Source organism: Macrobrachium nipponense, chromosome 3 (genome assembly GCF_015104395.2).
Source record: "Macrobrachium nipponense isolate FS-2020 chromosome 3, ASM1510439v2, whole genome shotgun sequence".
In the NCBI taxonomy this organism is placed as follows: domain Eukaryota; kingdom Metazoa; phylum Arthropoda; class Malacostraca; order Decapoda; family Palaemonidae; genus Macrobrachium; species Macrobrachium nipponense.
The window spans coordinates 95,889,350-95,910,893 of record NC_087202.1 but is presented as its reverse complement, the minus strand read 5'-3'; the positions used below and the strand labels follow the sequence as shown (position 1 = coordinate 95,910,893).

The window sequence follows — 21,544 nt, the reverse complement described above, 5'->3', positions numbered from 1 at the left end:
ATATATATCTATATATAGATACATATATATATATATTAGATATATGATATATATATATATATATATATATATATATATATATATATATACATAATATATTCATATATATGTATCTATATATAGATATATATTATATATATAGAGATATATATATATATCTATATATATATATATATATATAATATATATATATCTCTATATATATCTATATATGTATATCATAATGTATGTATATATATATATATATTCTATATATCTATCTATATAGATATATATATATACTATATATATTATATATATATATATATATAGTCATACTCCATATCTATATATATATATATATATATCATATATATATATATATATACTAATATCTATATATATGATATATAGATATATAATATATACAACATACTATCTCTCTACTCTCTACTTTGCATAATATATCTTTATATATATGTTTCTATATATATATATATATAGCTTCTATGCATATATATACTATATATATATATATATATATCTATATATATATATATATATAAACAAAGATATGCCACGAAGGAAATAAACAAACGGAGTATCTGCGAGACCTTTCGACGTCCAAACGTCCTTTACTAAGCAGATGAACTGGCATACATGAGGAAAAAGACAAAACAAGAAGATTCGTATAACTGACAGATAGGATTATAAAGAGATTAGTACCTAGAATCCGACACACCTGAAAGATGAGTAACCTTCCTAAACAAGCATAAACAATAGGTGTAATTAAAAGTTTAAGACAATCATCTCAGATACAAGGACAAAACAATTAAAGGATTATATGTGATAGCTATTCAGAACTTTGGTAAACAAATCCATATTCACAATACATATTCACAATACATGTTAGACATACATTACAATGAAGATAACTCTAAGGCAACTAATTTTTATTTAGGTCTGTATTTTATACCTTTGAGATCATTCTTAAACATGTTACAAATACAAGGGTCTAAATGAAAAAGGCCGCGACTAATATTGAAATTACAATGAAAAGTAAGTTGTATTAAAGCAGATTCTAAATGATTCCCTGATAAGACATCTCTTGACCTTGCAATTACTGAACTACCAACCCAATTTATTTGGTGGATGTTTTCACTTAAATGAATGAATATTGCATTACATGTTTGCCCAGTTTTTACAGAATATTTATGCTGGCTTAGCCTTAATTCTAGGCCCTTGCTAGACTGTCCGAGATAAAATGAGGGACAATCCATAAATGGAATTTGATATATAATGTTGTTGCTTTCTCCGGGGCCATTTTTTATTAACATTCCTTTTAGTGTGTTATTATAGGAAAAAACAAGGTTGACATTAAACGCTTTTAACAATGATTTAATGGTTTCAAATCCGTTAAAATAAGGCAAACTGAGAATGTTCTTAGAATTTTCTTTCTGCGTGTTACTTACACTATAAAACTTTTTGTGGGCTTTATTATAACAAATATCTAATATATGTGAAGGATAGCATAAATCTTTCCCTATTTTTCTTATGTATTCAATTTCTTGATCCAAATATTGGGGACTGACAATGCGCAATGCTCGTAAAAACATAGAAGAAAAAATTGATATTTTTATGTTAAGATGGTGGCCTGAGAAGAAATGAACATAGGTTATGTTGTTGCTCGGTTTCATATAAATACTGAATTTACATTGAAATGGTTCTCTATGAATCAAAATATCTAAGAAAGGGAGGCACTAGAATAAAACTTAATCGATGGTACCTGGTTATTTAATTTAGAGAGTAAACCATTTACATCGATACCGACAGGCAGAACAGCTAAAATATCATCAACATAACGATACCACTTTACAGGAATATAAATGATATTAGGTAAATAGCGTTTTTCTAAGAATTCCATGTACAAGTTTGAGAGTAGTGATGATAAAGGATTTCCAATTGCCATGCCAAATACTTGTTGATAAAATTCACCATTGAATATAAACTTGCAATCACCAATGCACAAACTCGTGATTGTAAGTTTATATTCAATGGTGAATTTTATCAATAAATATTTGACATGGCAATGGGAAATCCTTTATCACCACTACTCTCAAACTTGTAGGAGGAATTCTTTGAAAAACGCTACTTACCTAATATCATTTATATTCCTGTAAAGTGGTATCATTATGCTGATGATATTTTAGCTGTTCTGCTTGTCGGTATCAATGTAAATGATTTACTCTCTAAATTAAATAACCAGGTACCATCGATTAAGTTTAATCTAGAATTAGAAAAAGACAATTGCCTCCCTTTCTTAGATGTTTTGATACATAGAGAACCATTTCAATGTAAATTCAGTATTTATAGGAAACCGACCAACAACTTAACCTATGTTCATTTCTTCTCAGGCCACCATCTTAACATAAAAATATCAATTTTTTCTTCTATGTTTTTACGAGCATTGCGCATTGTCAGTCCCCAATATTTGGATCAAGAAATTGAATACAAAAGAAAAATGGGGAAAGATTTATGCTATCCTTCACATATATTAGATATTTGTTATGATAAAGCCCACAAAAAGTTTTATAGTGTAAGTAACACCCGGAAAGAAAATTCTAAGAACATTCTCAGTTTGCCTTATTTTAACGGATTTGAAACCATTAAATCATTGTTAAAAGCGTTTAATGTCAACCTTGTTTTTTCCTATAATAACACACTAAAAGGAATGTTAATAAAAAATGGCCCCGGAGAAAGCAACAACATTATATATCAAATTCCATTTATGGATTGTCCCTCATTTTATCTCGGACAGTCTAGCAAGGGCCTAGAATTAAGGCTAAGCCAGCATAAATATTCTGTAAAAACTGGGCAAACATGTAATGCAATATTCATTCATTTAAGTGAAAACATCCACCAAATAAATTGGGTTGGTAGTTCAGTAATTGCAAGGTCAAGAGATGTCTTATCAGGGAATCATTTAGAATCTGCTTTAATACAACTTACTTTTCATTGTAATTTCAATATTAGTCGTGGCCTTTTCCATTTAAATCCTTGTATTTGTAACATGTTTAAGAATGACCTCAAAGATATAATTACCGACTTAAATAAAAATGAGTTTCCTTAGAGTTATCTTCATTGTAATGTATGTCTAACATGTATTGTGAATATGTATTGTGAATATGGTTTTGTTCACCTAAAATCCTTTAATTGTTTTGTCCTTGTATCTGAGATGATTGACTTAAACTTTTAATTGCACCCATTGTTTATGTTTGTTTGGGAAGGTTACTCATCTTCCAGGTGTGTCGGATTCTAGGTACTAATCTCTTTATAATCCCTATCTGTCAGTTATACGAATCTTCTTGTTTTGTCTTTTTCCCCATGTATGTCAGTTCATCTGCTTAGTAAAGGACGTTGGATGTCGAAAAGTCTCGCTGATACTCCGTTGTTTATTTTCCTTCGTGGCATATATCTTTATTTATGGATTTATCATGTTCCTAACTTTCGTGATTCAGTTATACACACACACACACACACACACACACACACACATATATATATATATATATATATATATATATATATATATATATATATATAACTACAAATGTCCTTTAATATCTAATTCGCTCTGCCTCGGAATTAATATATTTTCATATATGTTTAACCGAGGGGGAATTTATTAAGCGATAATAGAATTGGCGATCGACAGACGCGAACCACCAACCTCTACAATTCCAGGACTGGCAGTGAAGCCCCAAAACCACCCGCCACCGCAAGAGATATAAGTATATGCCGCCTCCCACCTCGAGTACCTTCTCGCGCACAGGTATTTTTTGTTTTGGAGACTGCATACACCCATCTCGTTCTCAGTTGCGCGGTAGTGCTTTTGCCCGCACGTAGTTATCATGCTCAACAGGTCTCTGATTTCAAAGACGAACCCAACCAAATCTCCTGCATAAGGCGAGACAAGGTCCCCACTGGGGCCACTATTGGACATAACAAGCCCTCACCTATTGAGGGTATAACTAAATACTAGCTGACACTCCCTTCTGTCCGAGTGAGGGTCACTACACCCCCACATAAGCATCTTTGGAGTAGCCAAGCACATTCCTGGAGACTATGACCTCCTCCTAGGACATGACCCCCAATCTCCGCCCTAAATGTGGCTTACCTGGGTCCTGTCCCCTCTACTTCTATGTCAGACACTGTTGATAAGCCAGGACCTAACGTCAAGCCTCAGCCAGCTTCTAATCCTGGCCCTCCTCAAAAGACTTATCTAAGTGTATGTCTGGCCTTCGTCGCCTAGGCTAAAGCCAATTTCAGTGCCAGGGCACATCTTCAATTTCCCTTCAGGAGATGTAAACCAGCTCCCCTCTCGACAACCAGCCTGGCCTTGCAACCAGTGACTGTCCAAGAACCGGCTCGAACCGAGTCTCTTCCGGATTTCCCAGTCAGTAGCAGAAGCTCGTCCCTGGCACGGCCTCGCAACCTGCGTCCGAGCCAGATTTATTTAAAGCAACCTGTGAATCTTTCTCATCAGCAGTCACCTCTTCTTCTCAATGCAAGTCCCAGATGACAACATCCTGAAGGACAACTCCCAATAGGAAGTCCTTTTCAAGCTTATAGCCGATGTGGTCTGCATGGACTATACATTATCATCTGCATATCAATGGTCCAAATCAAATTAGCAGTGGTTATTATTCCAGAGTTAGGAACAGATAAATGCGCCAAGTCTATAAAAAACTGTGGTAAGAAAATTATTGTAGTTGTTTTATTTATTAAAATAGGAATGGAAAGGACAGTCAATTAGTTACGTGACCTCATGTAAACAAAGAGAGAGGACACGAGGAGTTTTGACCTTTTTCAAGATACATTCGTAAGTGAAACCTCTCATAATAAATATAAATCTATTGCTAGGTAAGGAAAACTCGGAATCTCGCGATCTAGTTTCCAAGAGCCTGAAAATTAAATGCCCAGTGATATCTCGAGTGTGGTAATGACAGTGGACCTTTGGGCGTTGTGCGTTTTTGTATAAATATTACAACTGCTCCGATGCTATACATGAAGCAGTGTAGTATAAACGGAATAACGATTAATACACTGATACATATTCTCTATCTCAAATACAAGCACAAAAAAGGGAAAACATAAATATTTGTATTCGGGAAATTTGCAATATAGAAAATAAATAGTTCTATCATTACTATTTTTCGGTCCTCAGTATCAACTCTTTGTGTTCGTATTCACGAATAAAGAGATGGCCTTTGAAGGTGCATTATGGCGATTCAGTATCCTGCCTTGTTGACTTACAAAACAATGTGGCGAGCGTAAAAGCGCTGTGAGTAAGCGTCGACTTCATTTCGTAGCGTTCCTTGTTCTCGAACTGTATTGAACTTTTCTTCGGGATGCCCTAAGGCTAACGTGAATATCATACTTTTATCTTCTTGTTTTATGTCAAATACTTTGAAGACTAGGTCCTGTAAAACAGAAAAAAAACTGTTGGATGCTATTTTTCAGAAATGGGCTTCATATTTTTTTTTTTTTTTTGCCTAATTTTATAAACAGCATTTATCGCTCTGCTGATCTACAGAGAATGATCACCTAGTAACTATATCAGCTCCACCATGTCAGCAAATTAATTATAACTTTTGATCAATTCCTGGTTCACGTAATGTCTATTTCAAGTGAAACGGTAGATTATAGAAAGGTTGCTCAAGTTCGATTTTGTTATCAGTGTAGTAGCAGTCTTAGTTCTTTGATTAAACTGATTCCTCTATCACTTTTATTTTAGATTTTTTTCGAGTCAGTCTACCGATTGCCATTACTGGAGTCTTCACTAACAATCTACTTAATCCTCTCAAACAAATTTTGTTCATGTTTTAATAACAATAGTATCAATTATTATTAAATTATTATTATCATTATTATTATTACACGACAAGGAATGCTATATTTATCACATGTTTTGTTCATATTTTAATGCAAAGTATCAAATTACACGGTGAGTCAAGGAAATTCCAGTTAGGAATTTGAGAGAGAGAGAGAGAGAGAGAGAGAGAGAGAGAGAGAGAGAGAGAGAGAGAGAGAGAGAGAGAGAGGAGAGAGAGAGAGAGAGAGAGAGAGAGAGGAGAGAGGCTGCACTTCAGAGAATGTTGAACATTGTTTTGTCCATTTGAATGAGTTACGCTATTGTCTCAAGTCACTTTGGCTATTCTTTCTGCATAAAATTATAACTTCCCACGACGGAGTTTCCAGAGACAATGGCTGGATTTAATGAGATGGCGCAAACACCAAGAACGATCTTTCTTGAGGGATTTTTTGCCATGGGGCATTTACAGCAAGCAGAAGTTCTTGGGACCACCGCCTGTAACGAGATACATCTTGACTCTCTCCCTGTTGGGGATCCTTACGCCAGGCCACATGTCAGCATTGATGCCCATCGTTGCGCACAGTGTGCCATCTTTCCCGCAGTAATTGCATTCTTCCTGCGAGAGAAAAGAATCGTGTTAGAGAGTGAATACTCCCCTGCTGTTGAAGAAGTATATATATATTTTTTATTGAAAACTTCAAAAGACCTAAATAGGACTTTGTCTTACCGTTGAATGAAGACAAGAAAGCAAATAATGTTCTCGGTTACAACGGTAGTTTTGGACAGCATTAATTCTTAACTTAGCTATGTTTCATAACCCTGGAGTATTTAAGATTTTCACATATAATCTTTTGTTCAAGTCATGCGTATTTTCATCATAAAGGAGTATTATTCCTTTTAGACTTCTACAATACTGAAACCGGTGGCTAAGTTTTTACATCGTGGGATTCTGTAAGAGGCTTTCTGAAAGAAGGTTGTTTCAATTTCAGTTAAAGAACTGCGTAAAGAATTAAGTATTATATAAGGTCTGATTTTTGGCTTGAGGAGTAAGTTCAAGAAATCCACTATGATGTTTTAGAAATACCAAATATCGCCAGCAAACTTTAAAAAATCTCTCTCTCTCTCTCTCTGATTCAGCTGAAACTACATAATAATGGTTCGCCTGATGTCACTCAATAAGGTGAGTCCTTTCATCATAAATAGAATACATCCGTAGGTCTTTTCACAGCTTATGTTTAGAGGTTTGATGATGGTCTCTGTCTGGATAAAATCTCATTTAAATTAAATTTAATTATTGAGATATTTACTTAATTTTACCGCAAGCTTAATTGTCCAAAACTAATAAAAAATAATTGTCTTATCTAGAGATTGCAGACAAAAATAAATTAGGCTCGATACTCAATTGACCTCTTGAAAAGGTTAAAGTCTCTGATGATGACACATCTGTGATTTTTTTTCTTATTTGAATTAAGACCATTGAGGAGCAATAACATTATTCCTGTCAATATAGTTTTATCAATTCATCATGTCAAAAGTAGGCGACTCATCCCTATTCTCATTGACACTGAATGAAGACCGATGTATATGATACAGGTGTGCTGACAAAGACTTTCAGCTTCTCTTTTATGACTTAATATGTATTTTATGGACATAACTCTATCCTATTTTAATACTTTATAATATCTGGGTTGCATTAATGTTTAAAAATTTGATTGAACAGAGATTATCGAACGCGTGATATGATTGCATCGCACGTCTCTAGCTTTCTCTCAATGAAAAAACTGTATCATCCCCAAGTATATATTTTGTTAGGTATCATTTAAAGTTTAGAATCTATATTTAGCAATGCACCTTACTACCCCTGCATACACAGCTCTCCTGAAGGTACCTTATGAAGCAGGCTATCGTTAATGAAAAAAAGGAATGGCAGTACATTATATGACAGTCCCAAACCTCAAAGAAAAAGAGATTCTTTACAAAAGGACCTGGAGATTAGTGATTAAGAACTGATGTTCCGTAAGCTGACATGTAAAGTTAACAGCAAAACACCCTCAGTAATTGTAAGACTTCTTTACAAATAAAGATAGCTTTTGCTCTCTAAATAAAGGGTTAAAGTTCTAGGCCGGAAATAAGTCTTATTAACTAATGAACAGCCATATGCCCTCGATACTCTTTGGCATGAAAATGATTTCTTTGCAGCTTACTCTCAATAAGTTAACTGAAATTTAGATGACAAATGTTTTGTTCATAATGCAACCCTATTCCAAAGCTCCTATAGCAGCGCTTCTAGAGAGAAGATTGTTAATATTGCTTACAAACTGTAACGTAGCCCTTAAGCAAAGAGATGGATGGCCCTTCGCTTTGTTTTTCGATGCTGTTCATGAATGAAATGTCCAAAAGATTAATACACTGGTCATTAACTGCTATATTTTGAGCGTTTACAAATTACGTGGATAATACTAAGCTTCAACATTTTGCTATCATGCGAAAAGTTAGGAAATATTTCAGAGCTGTGGAAAATTTAGATGAATATTTTCGAAATATTTATAGCATATTTATATCTAGAATATTCCCATGACATTAAATACTCAATGTGAGATATTTGCTTCCTTTTAGAAGTCACACTGAAGTTCGTTCATTTTAGGAGCGCTTAGTTTTACCAGCTGATCAGTGATTCTTATTTGGTTAAACCGTACAACTTTCTCTTGTCTATTTTTTTTCTTTCATTTTTCTCACATTGTTCTTAGTATTTTTGAGAGACCTAACATTATCATTTTAAATGCAACTTTGTTATTGAGATATTAGTGGCATTTATTCTCCAATAATAAAAACAATCCCTCCGAAAGTCCGTACCTCCGCCAACGACATTTTTTTGTACCGAGTAAATAGGGGTCCCATTTCCAAAATGGTCCTTTTCCTCAAAAATCATAGCCCCATTTCTCCCAAAATCTGATCACTTGTTGACAGCCACGAGGGCCACATTTTGGCAAGAATTTCGTAAAAATATCCCCCTCCCCCCCGCCAACACCAACCACCCTTGAAAGGGTTTTTCCCAAAACCAAACCCCTCCTTGGAGATGTAGATTCAACAGGGTCTCTCCTCAAGGGGGCCACAATGAAAGACGTGTTCACTTGACTCCAGGCACACCTCTTCCATGTTCCCAAGGAGGAACCCCCCGAACGGAAAATGATCCTGGGTTTATCGAACTCTGAACAAGAAGGAATTCAACTGGTGAACTACTTAGGAGATCGCTTGAGAGGAGTGCTTAGGAAACCTGCAAATGGTAAGAATGATATGAGGCTTACAGTAGAGAGGACAATCTATCTAAATTAGGAAAGCATTGTGCTGGGACGGACTCTTTACTCTTCAACTTAAGCAGCCCTTAAGGCAGGGACACGACTACTGTAAATTCCTATCCTATTCCCCGCCGCCCTATTCATTCATTCACAGTAAATTCACATCAGCCGTGTGCATTTGATGTCTTGGCCAGTCCCTTACGACGCTCCTGATTGGCTGTTGATAAGCCAATCACAGGGCTGGGAACTCTCAGTCTCTCTCGAGAGTTCACATAGGCAGGATGTATGTTCCATCTCTCCTGGGGATAACTATCTACTATAGTTATCTCTTCACAGGCAGAATCAGGCACTCTGAGTAAGGGAAGATCCTGCCTGCTAACAAAAAGACGAACCAAACCGAGCTAAAAACATAACGTTCGTGGCCGATGGAACAACAAAGCTAGCAAGACAAAGCATTCAACCTTCAAATCGTCCGTATTCAAAAGGAGCGTTTAACCTTTATTCTATATACTTTGCTGAAAACAAACCAGGGACGATGCCTTAATTTTATGCAGCGAATATAGCAAGCAATGTACATGTTGATCTGCTATAGAGTATATTTTTATCTACTACATATTGTCAACTTACATCCAAGAACTTTTCGTACGATATGCAGTAGTAGGCGTCGTAGGTGCAGTTCTTAGTCACCATTGAGTCTGTAAAGAGCTGCGTCGAACGGCTGTGGCTGCAGGTAGCATATACTTTCTGTTCAGGCGTCAACCCTGTGGGGAAAGGGTCAGGAGAGGTTTCAAGGTGCACAAGAGAAGAGGAGCAATTGTTAGTTTTAAACTATCTTCAGGAGTTAGTCATGTAAATAAGTTTATTAGAATAAAACACGAAAATCGAAGCCATCAATAGCCACAATGATTATAAACACACAACTGCACATATACGTGTGTATATGTATACGCACGCACGCACGCACGCACACACACACACACACACACACATATATATATATATATATATATACGTATATAGATATCTGTTTGTACGTGCATACGTATAAAATATATATATATATATATATATATATATATATATAGATATATGTATATGATATATATATATATATATATATATATATATATATATATATATATATATATATATATACGTATGTACGCACAAACAGATAAATATCACATAAGCTCTTTTAACAGAAATAACTATCGGTGGTTTTTCATCTTTGACTGATATCTTTTCTTGTATTTTTGTTACTCGGTTTAAGAGAGAAGTAAGCTAATATCTTTTTACAATGGCATATAAAACGTCATTTAACGAAAAGTATAGAAAACCTCTAAGTGCAGTCATTATTTATTCCATATATGCACTCACAACTAATGCGAGTAGGGTGCACATTATTTATATGTTCATCTGAAAGTATGTACGACAAAAATCACACGAAAGATGAATTTCCATTAATATTTATATATATAAAAACATTTTTAAAAGTTAGTTGACATGACTGTTCTTTGTAAAAGAAGATGCTATTATTAGAACAGGTTACAGAATCAACTGCTAAGGAAGCTTGGCTTAAATTCAATACCTGACTTATCCCCCCACCCCCCAACGCATGCGTGTGGGAAGGATGGGACAGAGATAGCAACTTCTCCCGTCCCTTAATAAATGGACGGGACACTCCAGACCCAATCTAGAGTATCGCGGAAGGTCATTAATCTTAGTCGGGCGGGGAACTATGAAGTATGTGGAATATGTGGTCAGTTTTAGAGGTGGATCTTGGGTATGATGATGATGATGTTAATGATGATGATGATGATGGTACAGCTTATAAAAAATAAGCGGCAACCATAGTAATGATAATAAGAACAAACGCTGAAAAATGTTATAACTTGACTATATTTTGTTCTCATTTTCAAATAATGAATCATGACGTTCTTTACGACATGGAAAGTCGATCTGTCTGTGAGTAGAATTATGAGGAAAATGCTGATGTAAATAATGATCAAAGTTCGGAAATTGTTAGAGAGGAACAACTGACACTTTATACCTGTGACCCAGATATAGAAGTAAAGGAGAGTCGATTGGTCTGCGAGTAAAATTACGATGAAAATCCTGATATAAGTAACGATAAAAGTTCATAACTGGTTACAGAAGAACAATTGACACTTTATCGTAGTTACCCAGATACGGAATTAAAGGAGAGTAGATTTGTCTGTGAGAAGAATTACGAAGAAAATGCTGATATAAGTAACGATAATAGTTCATAGCTGGTTAAAGAAGAACAATTGACACGTTATCGTGGTGACCCAGATACGGAAGTAGATGTACACATAATCATTATAGTCATTCTCCCTCCCTCGGCATTCGAAGAGCCAATGGTTCAAATCCTTAGGGAAGAAGGTTATTGCTGGCATTTATTTTCAGTCACTGCTGCTATTTATTATTATCATAATTATAATGAAGCGGAACCAACCTGTGGCAAAGTCAATTCCCTGTGCAAGAACTGAAATTGAAGCTCTGATCGGATGCAGACAACCCGGCTGACTTCGACCACCATTTGGATAGAAGTCAAGGTGACCTGAAGGTTGCTCCAGTCCTAGACCTAAGGAATAATAATAGACTTTTTTTCAAATATGCTGTATATTAATTTTTAATTGCAATAAATAAATAAATAAATAGATAAATAAATAAATAAATAAATTGTACCTTTCAGTATATACCATCTCGTTTCAAAACTGGCAAATCTTCTTCTGAAGAAACGAGCTTTATTGCAAATAAGTTTTTGTGAAAAAAGATCTTCCCATCAACAGAATGCTCTCTCTCCCTCTCTATGGAAACCTGCTATTACTATAGTAAATTCACATCAACCGTGCATCAGATGTCTAGGCCAGTCCCTTACGACGATCCTGATTGCCTGTTGATAACCAATCACAGGGCTGGAAACTCTCTCTCTCCAGAAAGTTCACATAGGCAGGATGTATGTTCCACATCTCCTGAGGGATACGTCTTTCAGGAGAGGTGGAACATACATCCGGCATATGTGAACTCTCTCGAGAGACTGAGAGTTTCCAGCCCTGTGACTGGCTTATCAACAACCAATCAGGAGCGTCGTAAGGGACTGGCCTAGACGTCAAATGCACGGTTGATGTGAATCTACTATAGGTCATATTGTTTTACCAAGAAAATGTTAAGATACTTTACCTAAAAGGAAAATGGAGTCACTATCCGTGTGAATGACGTCCACAAATTTTGCATCGGAGGGATCCAGGCGGACTCTTATAGGAAGATCTTGAAACATAGGCTCAGCAGGATCTAAACCGGTAATCCTGCCCAGTCCTTTAATTCTCTCTCCTGCATATCCTGAGGACAGTCATGGGAGCATTTGATATTCACTTGTTTTCTTACTTTTATCTTCAGATGAAACAGAAATCACCATATGGTCATATATATATATATATATATATAGATATATATATATATATATATATATAATATATATAATATATAAATATAATATATATACTATATATATATATATATATATATATATATGTATTTGTATATATTATATATATATATATATATGTAATATGTATATATGTATATATATATATTGTCACAGATTTGCCATCACTTATTCATTTCCCGCTCTGATCTCCCCTAAGAAAGAATAATTGTAATAGGGCATACAATAACGAAATCAATATCTTCTAGTTTCCGTTGTGTAAAAAGTGTATGTGTTGTCGAAGATTAAGCTGGCCTTATGCCAGTACGGGCTCTTGCTCATAGAGCAGCCGATAGTAAAGTATATAGAAATGTCGTTTAAGAATATGAGATGACACAACTTGGAAAATGCAAGATGATCACTGGGAATACATTATCGTCACATATACCTTAAATGCGCAAACAATTCTAACGAACAATTCTAATAAATAATGATACAATGAAAGAAAGACGGTCTCTGGCAAAATAAAATAATGGAGGTTATATAGACCTACATATGACGACCAACCTGCAGCATGGGCACCTAGGGAGTGACCTATAATGTGAACATCGGCGGGTACCAGAGTGGCGTTGTGGACCAACCAGCTGACCATGTGAGCGATTTCCATCCCCACGACTCGAGTGTTGACTGCTGCCTGGGTGTAGGAGGTCCTCGATCCCCCTTTCCAGTTCACTGTGATGACATTGAAGTCATCGTAGTTCAGAAGGGCTTTGACCATGTCCTTTTTCATCGAGAGAAATTCACGGGTCATTGAAATATGAAATGAAAGTCGTCTAGGTCTGACACATCAGACATGGTTTTGAAACTTGGATATAAAGAGCTTATTTCACTGAAAGTTTTCTTCTTAAATGCACTGTTTTAACTATATATTTCTAGTACATTTATCATTAAACTTGTATATTGTTTTGTCTTATGTATATTTTTTTCTATTTTATTTTATTTATTTATTTATTTTTTTGCTACAATCTGCTGCGTTTCAGAGAAGTATATAGAACGGCAGTTCGCTATATAGCCCTTTTTCCCTAACACAAATTTTTTCATTGGTTAAGGGATAATGGAAACAAACAAATCTCTCTCTCTCTCTCTCTCTCTCTCTCTCTCTCTCTCTCTCTCTCTCTCTCTCTCTCTCTCTTCCCAATAACACGCATATATGAGACAGGACCTCTTTATTAAGGTGTCACTCCAAGTCTCAGTGATTAATGACCAGGTAAACTTGAGCACCTAATTCAAAGTTCCTTTGTCGTATAAGCCTACGTCCATTACTAATTGGGAATGTATCTTGAATCTTGATTGTCAACTAAATTATATACTAGAATATCCATCATTACTCGATAAGAAAAGGGTATGTTGCTGACATGATAAGCATGCATGACGTACTATTACAGATCTCGCATAAAATTTACCAAAAATGAAAAAAGAAAAAAAAGAGAGAAAAAATTAGCTCTTCTTAGCCGCATTAAAACTGGAATAGCTCTTGTGGTTGGAGCCATTGATGAATGTTTAGTAGGCAGATTTTATGATAAATCTGGCTTCTTTTCTGGAAGTTTTTTTTTTCGGTTATGAAGGATTTCGACTTTATCAAAATTCTGAAAATCTTAAAATAACTGTAATATCAAGAAAAGATTATTATTAGTTATAGTGAACACTAGGAAATTTGGGTAAATATCCTTACATGAGTTACTTTCTATTCACAATCATCTAACCGTGATGTTAATAGCATATTAGAATTATTCTAAATTTAAGTCATAAATTACAAGACGGATTACTCCTAAGCTAGGTATAGAACAAATTAAGATGAGAGAGAGAGAGAGAGAGAGAGAGAGAGAGAGAGAGAGAGAGAGAGAGAGAGAGAGAGCCATAAACGTTCAGATGATTAAAACTGTTCTGTAATTTCTTAGATTAGTGAAGGGACCAAAATGAACTGGAGACTAAAGATTATTCAGTCACTGCAGGAAAGGAAGTTGGTCAAAAGCCTTAGAAAATACAACGATAAGCAATCGCATATAAGACCTTTATGATTTCGACAATATTCTCAAAAATACAATAAAGATTTTCAGGTCATTATTTAGTTTCGTGTTGACAAATAATATAGAGCCTCATCGGAACTGAAATAGAAACAAGTGTGTGAAAGATATGACTGTGGCTTAATCCTAAGTAAGAAGTACAACTCACTCTTGACTGAAGGTCACAAGAAGAGAGTTTAATTTAATAAGTTGAGTAAGCATTATAGTATAATTCCAAATTGAAAATCCCACTAAGATAAATCTAAATAAACTTAATACAATTTAATGTCAGGCACGGATTACTTACTGGATACCAAGCTTGCCCTTCAGAATCTAGAAATCCGTGAACAAGAATCTTGGTCTTCCTGGCGACATTGATGGGCGTGTCAAGAATGTCGACCATTTCGTAAGACGAGAATGTCTTCCCAGCCGGGTCTTCTATGGTGTAAACTGTGTATTTCAAAGCAATTTGCTGACGAGTGAAGGGCGGAGGGTTGAGGGGTCTTCGTATGGTGTCGTAGAAGTCCTCGTCCGTTACGACGCATCCCAGGCCATCGTAGCAGTATTGGATAGGGATGTAGATGAACCCGATGGACTGCCCCACCAGGAGAATCTTCAGGAGGAGAGTGGAGAGAGGCCAGCAGTTTTCCATCTTGGATTTGTCAATTGCCTGCGGGGTCAAAAGACATTTTACCATAGGTAAATGTTGATCGATCGTTGATTAACCGTCTTGAGCGACGGGGAAATCGGATAAACGAAATATCATAAGCAACGACTATGTTTAGCATTACTGGAAATAAGAAAAAGATAGGCAAAATGAATGGAAAATAATAATCTCTGTTGCTGAGTCAGAGCTCTCATTATAATGACAGCCGGTAAGTGGACATACAGTCCAGTTTTGAAGAAGGCAGTTTTAAACGGGTTGATGAAGGTCATTCTTAGTTTCACAATTCCCACAAAATGTGTTTCATAGAAATAAGGGAGATCTGGCAATACCCATAAGAAAAACCTTTATTTCGTTCTGAAGTTATCTACAGGTTAAGCTTATAGTTTTAATATCAATCTACTCCAAAGATTCTCCTAGGTTGAAATAAAATCCGAAAAATTAAAAGACATTGGTATATTACATAAAATAAGAATCAGATTATAGAATAAAGCTCTACAGAGTTGCAAATTGCAAAGTGGATACGATTTACGAAAGTAGCCAAGGGTCCTAACATGCAAATTCAGCAAGATAATACCCTAGAAGGTAGACTTTGATAAGAAAAGGATATAGATATATACATAATTTATCATTGCAAAAAAGAAGAAATATGTTATTCGATATGAATTCCATGTATCCCAAAGCACTAAAAGTTTATGATACTAATAATGGCTCTTAAAAAAACAGGATGTTAAAATTACTAATAATAAGTTTTGTAACTAAAGTTTATGATGGAAGAAGAGATTTTAATTTTGAAATACTTGAACTGCCATTTTTTTTTTTTTCTTTTACAGGAACAACACACTATCTTCAGCATTTATTTGCAAGGAGACAAGAGCCCGGGGTGATATCGAATGGCGATTTTACCTCCTGGGATTTTTTTTTCTTCCTTTTTTTTTGTGTGTGTGGGCTCTTGTGAGTTAACCTTGACATTTTATGTGACGTAGCGCTCAGCTGTTGTTTGCATGCTAGCACAAGAAGCGGCTGACTCCCGTGGAGTTTTGGAATAATTACCAGTTAAGGGGATATTAATATTTTAATTTATTTTATTTTATCTAATTTTTGTTTTGTTTTTTGTTAAAGCATAGTATGTATAAAATACGCCTTGTTCTCGTTAAGATTGTAGATTTAAAAGTTATAATCATGAACATTTAACAACAGGCAATTTGAACACTCTTAAGGATCATAATCTTAGCATTTTTAGACTTGGGACCAATTTTAGACCTATACTAAAATTCAATAAAAATGAAATTACAACAAACGTAAATAACCGAACTAATGAATATGCCTATAAAGTTTCGTATAAATTTAATGTATTGGAAAATTTCTTGACTGGAAAATGAAACTAGTTACATAGAACTATTATAAAACAAACTTGATAACACCCCAAATAACTTTCAAAGTAACACCAATATTCAAATAATGAAATAAGGGATATTCTGAGTAAGTATGTGATTGCCTTGTAAATAAGACTAATAGTAATTCTGGCGTTACCAGATCATGTCTGATCTGCCCCAGAGAGAGAGAGAGAGAGAGAGAGAGAGAGAGAGAGAGAGAGAGAGAGAGAGAGAGAGAGAGAGGATGGTGTGGGTGGAGCAGAAGACACAAAGGAAGGCTTACAGAAATTTGCAAAGCAACGGAATTTCTGTGTTTTGCTGTAATTCTATTCTTGGTTTTAAACCTTTCACGGGATGATCATGGATTTAACATTTTCCCTTTCAGAATTCTCGATCCCTTTTCATACGGTAATAGTTTTATAAAAGCCACAGGTTTGCTGATGGCAGGGAAGGGTATTGTTCGAACTTACCCTACAAGAATAACTGTTTTCCGACGAAAGTGTTGCACATATAAAATCCTGTTAGGATAAGAGAAAACTAAAGTATAAATACAGTTCACTACCTGAAGTTGCTGAACAACTTAAATTCTCTAAGAAGAAAAAATAGTGTCACTGAAATCCCAAGATGCATCATTGCAGCCTCATTTCTAATCGGAAATGAAAACAGTAATTTACTGAAAGTCGAAATCTGAAATCAAGCTAGTCGGAAAAATATAATATCCTGGGAGAGGAAGTCAGCTGCAAAAATAAATAACTAAACAAATAATTAAATAAATAAATAAAAGAAGAAGAAGATAAACATAGATCTGTTGCAATCTAGTAACGAAATGGTCTATTTGAAAAGATATATCATAGGATCAAGGAGAACCAAGGTCTAGGATACAGGTGCTTAAGTCTGCTTGGATACGAAAGTAGTTTTTTAGTAAAAGGAATTTTTCAAATTTTGATTATTGCATCAAGGATATATTCTTACAGGAGAAAGAAAGAAACTAATATAAAAATGTATATACTAAAATTCCGCATGCTAGAGACTAACTTGAATGGTTATGAGATTGTCGTGAATAGTTGTTTCAAATCAGAACTTTCTTCATCAAAATTGCAAGGAGTATCGTGTCTACTTTCTGTATATTAAGAAGGATACACCTTAAGCTGAGAGGCAACTACGGCTAACACGATACAAACCACCTGAATTCGTGTCAGTATCCGTGTACTGATAGTAAGACTATTGATATCGCGCCTGTGGTTCACAGCGTTGCTAGAACCTTAATTTATTACGTCCTTATGACAAATAACAGCCAGTAAGTCAGTCAGGCAGTCATTTTGCTTTGTTAATCTCAGCGAGTTTTGTTCTTTTGCCTTATTTACTGAATTAGACTTTACGGACCTGATTATTCATTAGCCATTTGAAGTTCTGATACGATTTTATGCTATGATTGTTAGTTTCTTGTTTCCTTCTATCTTTTAAACTGTAATTAAAATGAAAAATAATATTGGTAATTATACACTTACACATACATACATATATATAAACATGACTGGTAAAAATGTTCTGTTACAACAACATTCCATCTAATAAAAGGAGCCCAAAAAATGACAAAATATAGAGAGAAAAATACTATATTTCAGAGACTGCTGTCTCCCTCTTCAGGTAGATGAATGAGAAAAGTTACAGAAAAGGAGGTATTTATACCAAGAGATCCATCCACAGGTAGTGACCTAAATTGGCTTACCTGTGGATGGATCTCTTGGTATAAATACCACCTTTTCTGTAAGTTTTCTCATTCATCTACCTAAAGAGGGAGACAACAGTCTCTGAAATATAGTATTTTTCTCTCTATACTTTGGCGTTTTTATGGGCTCCTTTTATTAGACATATATACATACATACATGAGATAATAGTACAGTTAAGATGAAAGAATGAACTAGTGCACTCAGGTTAATTCTTGGTGTAGAGAGGATTAAAGACAGTATATTGACGGTTGAACGACTTATAAAATGATTAAGAATCATTTGGAGGAAGGAGAGTGGCCGACAGTACTGGAAATATAAAGCTGAAAAGATGGGAGGGCTTGGTGGCATGCAAGGAAAAGGTGAGTGGCGCACTGTGTGTGCCGGCGACAATGCCCCGACCCATTTGTAAGTGGTTCTCTAATTAATACGTTCCCTAGTCTTAATAGTTATTGGGGAACCAGACAATCGAGTAGATCGCTATGATCTAGTTCAAGTTGGGTCAGGATGAGATGTCATTTGGTGAGTAAGAGAGATACCGAGGAAGATATGACATAATCATGTGGTATGATAATTACATGTGCGTAAATATAATCGGCTGGTGTGCCGTTACGAATGGCACTAAAATAACCGAACCTTTCGTAGCTTTTACTTAAAGAAAAAATAATAATTTCAGAACAAACGATGTATGTGAATCATCGGTCATAGGGCGACCCAGCAGGTTTTCGACAATTAGGCTTGTTCCGTAGGCTAATGAATCTAACTGGCGAATGGAGCACATTATTATTTTGTATATTTAACAGATAATTTATGAATTTGTCTCTTTTTTTCTAATAACTGATCTCTTCTCTTTGTATTTCCTATTATCTTCTGTGATTTCTTTTAAATGATCATCTTATCATTTGTTAACTTGAATATCAAGTCGACGGCCTCTGTAAGATGTCCCATATGAATAAGGATTTATATAATATAATCAATTGATTTACTTTATAATAAATCAGTTGATAATATGGAAGTTCCTGCATTGGGATTAGTCCTTGAGTAACATGATCGTTAATATTGTTTTCTAAGGAAACGCCCACAACATGGTAACGGGTTATTTGAACAGCCACACACACACACACGTATCTATCTACCCACATCTATATATATATATATATATATATATATATATATATATATATAATATATGTGTGTGTGTGTATTATATATATATATATATATATATATATATATATATATATATATATATGTGTGTGTGTGTGTGTGTGTGTGTGTCTGTGAGCGTGTATTCATTAAACATAAATGATCAAATAACTGTTGATGAGTCTTGAAATTAAGATTGTTCACCTGAGCGCGTCGTATCTTTGGGGCAATCTATTCATATCACTAAATTACCTTATCACTCGAACCATGCATAGATATATATGCCACTTTAGAATTACGAGTTTGGAATACACTTAGGAACAGACGACGTGAGAATATTCTTACCTTTCAGATGTTACCGTAGGATTTAGCAATGTCACTGAAATAATTGTAAATAAAAGACCCGAAAACTACGTAATGTCCGCCACTTGGAATCGTTACCTAAAACTGTTCCGTGCAATCCGACGCCTCTCCCTTCTTAGGCGGCAGATGAACTGTACTGAAACTCGACCAGACCCTCTAGGTGAAACGACTCCTGAACCAGTTCTCGGCAAGGTGGCCGCCGTGTCCAATATACACTTTGGTCGTGTCCGGGCCATGCGTTGGTCTCATTGCCCACCGAGAGACCTGCTATGCATTTCAGGGACCGCGAGTCACTGGTTTTTCTGAAATATCTTTCAAGCGAATTATCTGATCGAAATGGTACTTTGACACCGTACAAAACACCACCCCTTAATTTTCGGTAATATAGTTAAATAGTGTTAGTTAAAGGCGTTTACTCTTGACTTATATCGTATTGTCAAGCATCGCCAGCCTATGTTCTCGAACACCCTTTATTCCCATCCTGTTCCGCCCTACCTCCCTCCCTCACCCTTCCCCTCATCATCCCTCCCTCAACCCACGATATAGTAAAGACAAGTTAGTTCCGCTCTAGCGACGAATTTGGGACTCATTTGCGCATGTGATTTTGCGACGTCACGCAAACCGTCGAAGCGACAAATTACTGATGGAAACAGGGATAATTACCTATGTTACACTTTGAAATGCGATTTGATAAATATCACTCAATAGATTTAAGCGATGAATGCGATTTTTGATATATGAAACATTGTGAATTCCAGTTTTATCAAAAAATTAAACTATGTTAATTGAATAAAAAACATGAACTGAAAGGCGGATTCGCGCCAACTAACAACTCACAAAAGGAAATCAAGTTTAAAACAATTGATAACAAGGTTCCAAATGCACACAAGGCCAAGACAGAGAAGTTTAAAGAAAATAGTGGAAGAAATCCCGTGACCTCAGCCTCCAGGATCCCGTCAGTCTCTAAAAGTTTCACACAAAAAAGCCTTATTTGTGCAACATTTCGCCAATTCGATTTCTCCAATATCGATATTCACATGAACTACAATATTTCATATGTCCAAAATCATATTCAACGCTTAAATTCGTAGAGGGATATTCATTAAATAGCATTTTAAAGTGCAAAACAGGCAATTATCCCTATGTTTCCGTCAATAAATTTTCGCTTCGACCAGTTTAAGTGACGTCACACATTACGGTCGGTTCCAGATCACTTCATCTGACATCAAAGGCGGTTACACGCAGGCTCTATATAGTCGATAAAGCCACTACTCAATGCACAGACGGCTGTCTATTAACTGCTCCGAAATCACAGATTCAGGCCTTTTCACGACTCCGGAGGATTCAGGGCGAAAGTAGGACCAGGGACAAGACAAGATGCTTTCCCAAGGGCAGCAGGCAGATCCAGAGATGCAGATACGTAGATATAGTACTCTCTACAGCACACAGGAAGGGCGCCCGATCAGAGCACAGGTGACGTTTCTCAAACAACAAGGCTGCAGCTTCCACAGCGACTTCACTAATTAGGAGGGGGAACACCATCAACGCCCTCCGTAATACAGGTGAAAAGGGGGTCCTCAAAGGCAGCAAGGCCTCTAGTGTACAT

The 21,544-nt window shown here is 35.6% G+C and overlaps 1 protein-coding gene across 2 annotated transcripts; it reads right to left on the bottom strand.

Moving 5' to 3' along the window:
* Positions 1 to 6,118: 6,118 nt before the first annotated feature.
* LOC135222252 (inactive pancreatic lipase-related protein 1-like) lies at positions 6,119 to 20,163 on the bottom strand. 2 transcript variants are annotated; one of them, XM_064260369.1, is made up of 7 exons: positions 20,017 to 20,163; positions 14,969 to 15,331; positions 13,166 to 13,379; positions 12,355 to 12,513; positions 11,627 to 11,755; positions 9,778 to 9,911; positions 6,119 to 6,470 (listed from the first exon to the last, which is right to left on the bottom strand). In XM_064260369.1, exons 2-7 carry the CDS (start codon positions 15,311 to 15,313, stop codon positions 6,318 to 6,320), a joined length of 1,134 nt encoding a protein of 377 aa, XP_064116439.1. In that variant the 5' UTR covers positions 15,314 to 15,331; positions 20,017 to 20,163; the 3' UTR covers positions 6,119 to 6,317. The 2 variants fall into 2 exon arrangements, with proteins under 2 accessions (XP_064116439.1, XP_064116438.1); XM_064260368.1 differs by having other exon boundaries at positions 19,921 to 20,151.
* Positions 20,164 to 21,544: the final 1,381 nt, after the last annotated feature.

Bases quoted from the DNA above. Each gene is read 5' to 3' on its own strand.
- LOC135222252 (XM_064260369.1), bottom strand. From the start codon at position 15,313: ATGGAAAACTGCTGGCCTCTCTCCACTCTCCTCCTGAAGATTCTCCTG. The intron at 12,514-13,165 runs GTTGGTCGTCAT...GACTGTCCTCAG, and splicing joins CCTAGGTGCCCATGCTGCAG to GATATGCAGGAGAGAGAATT. The intron at 6,471-9,777 runs GTAAGTTGACAA...TTTCTCTCGCAG, and splicing joins CGTACGAAAAGTTCTTGGAT to GAAGAATGCAATTACTGCGG.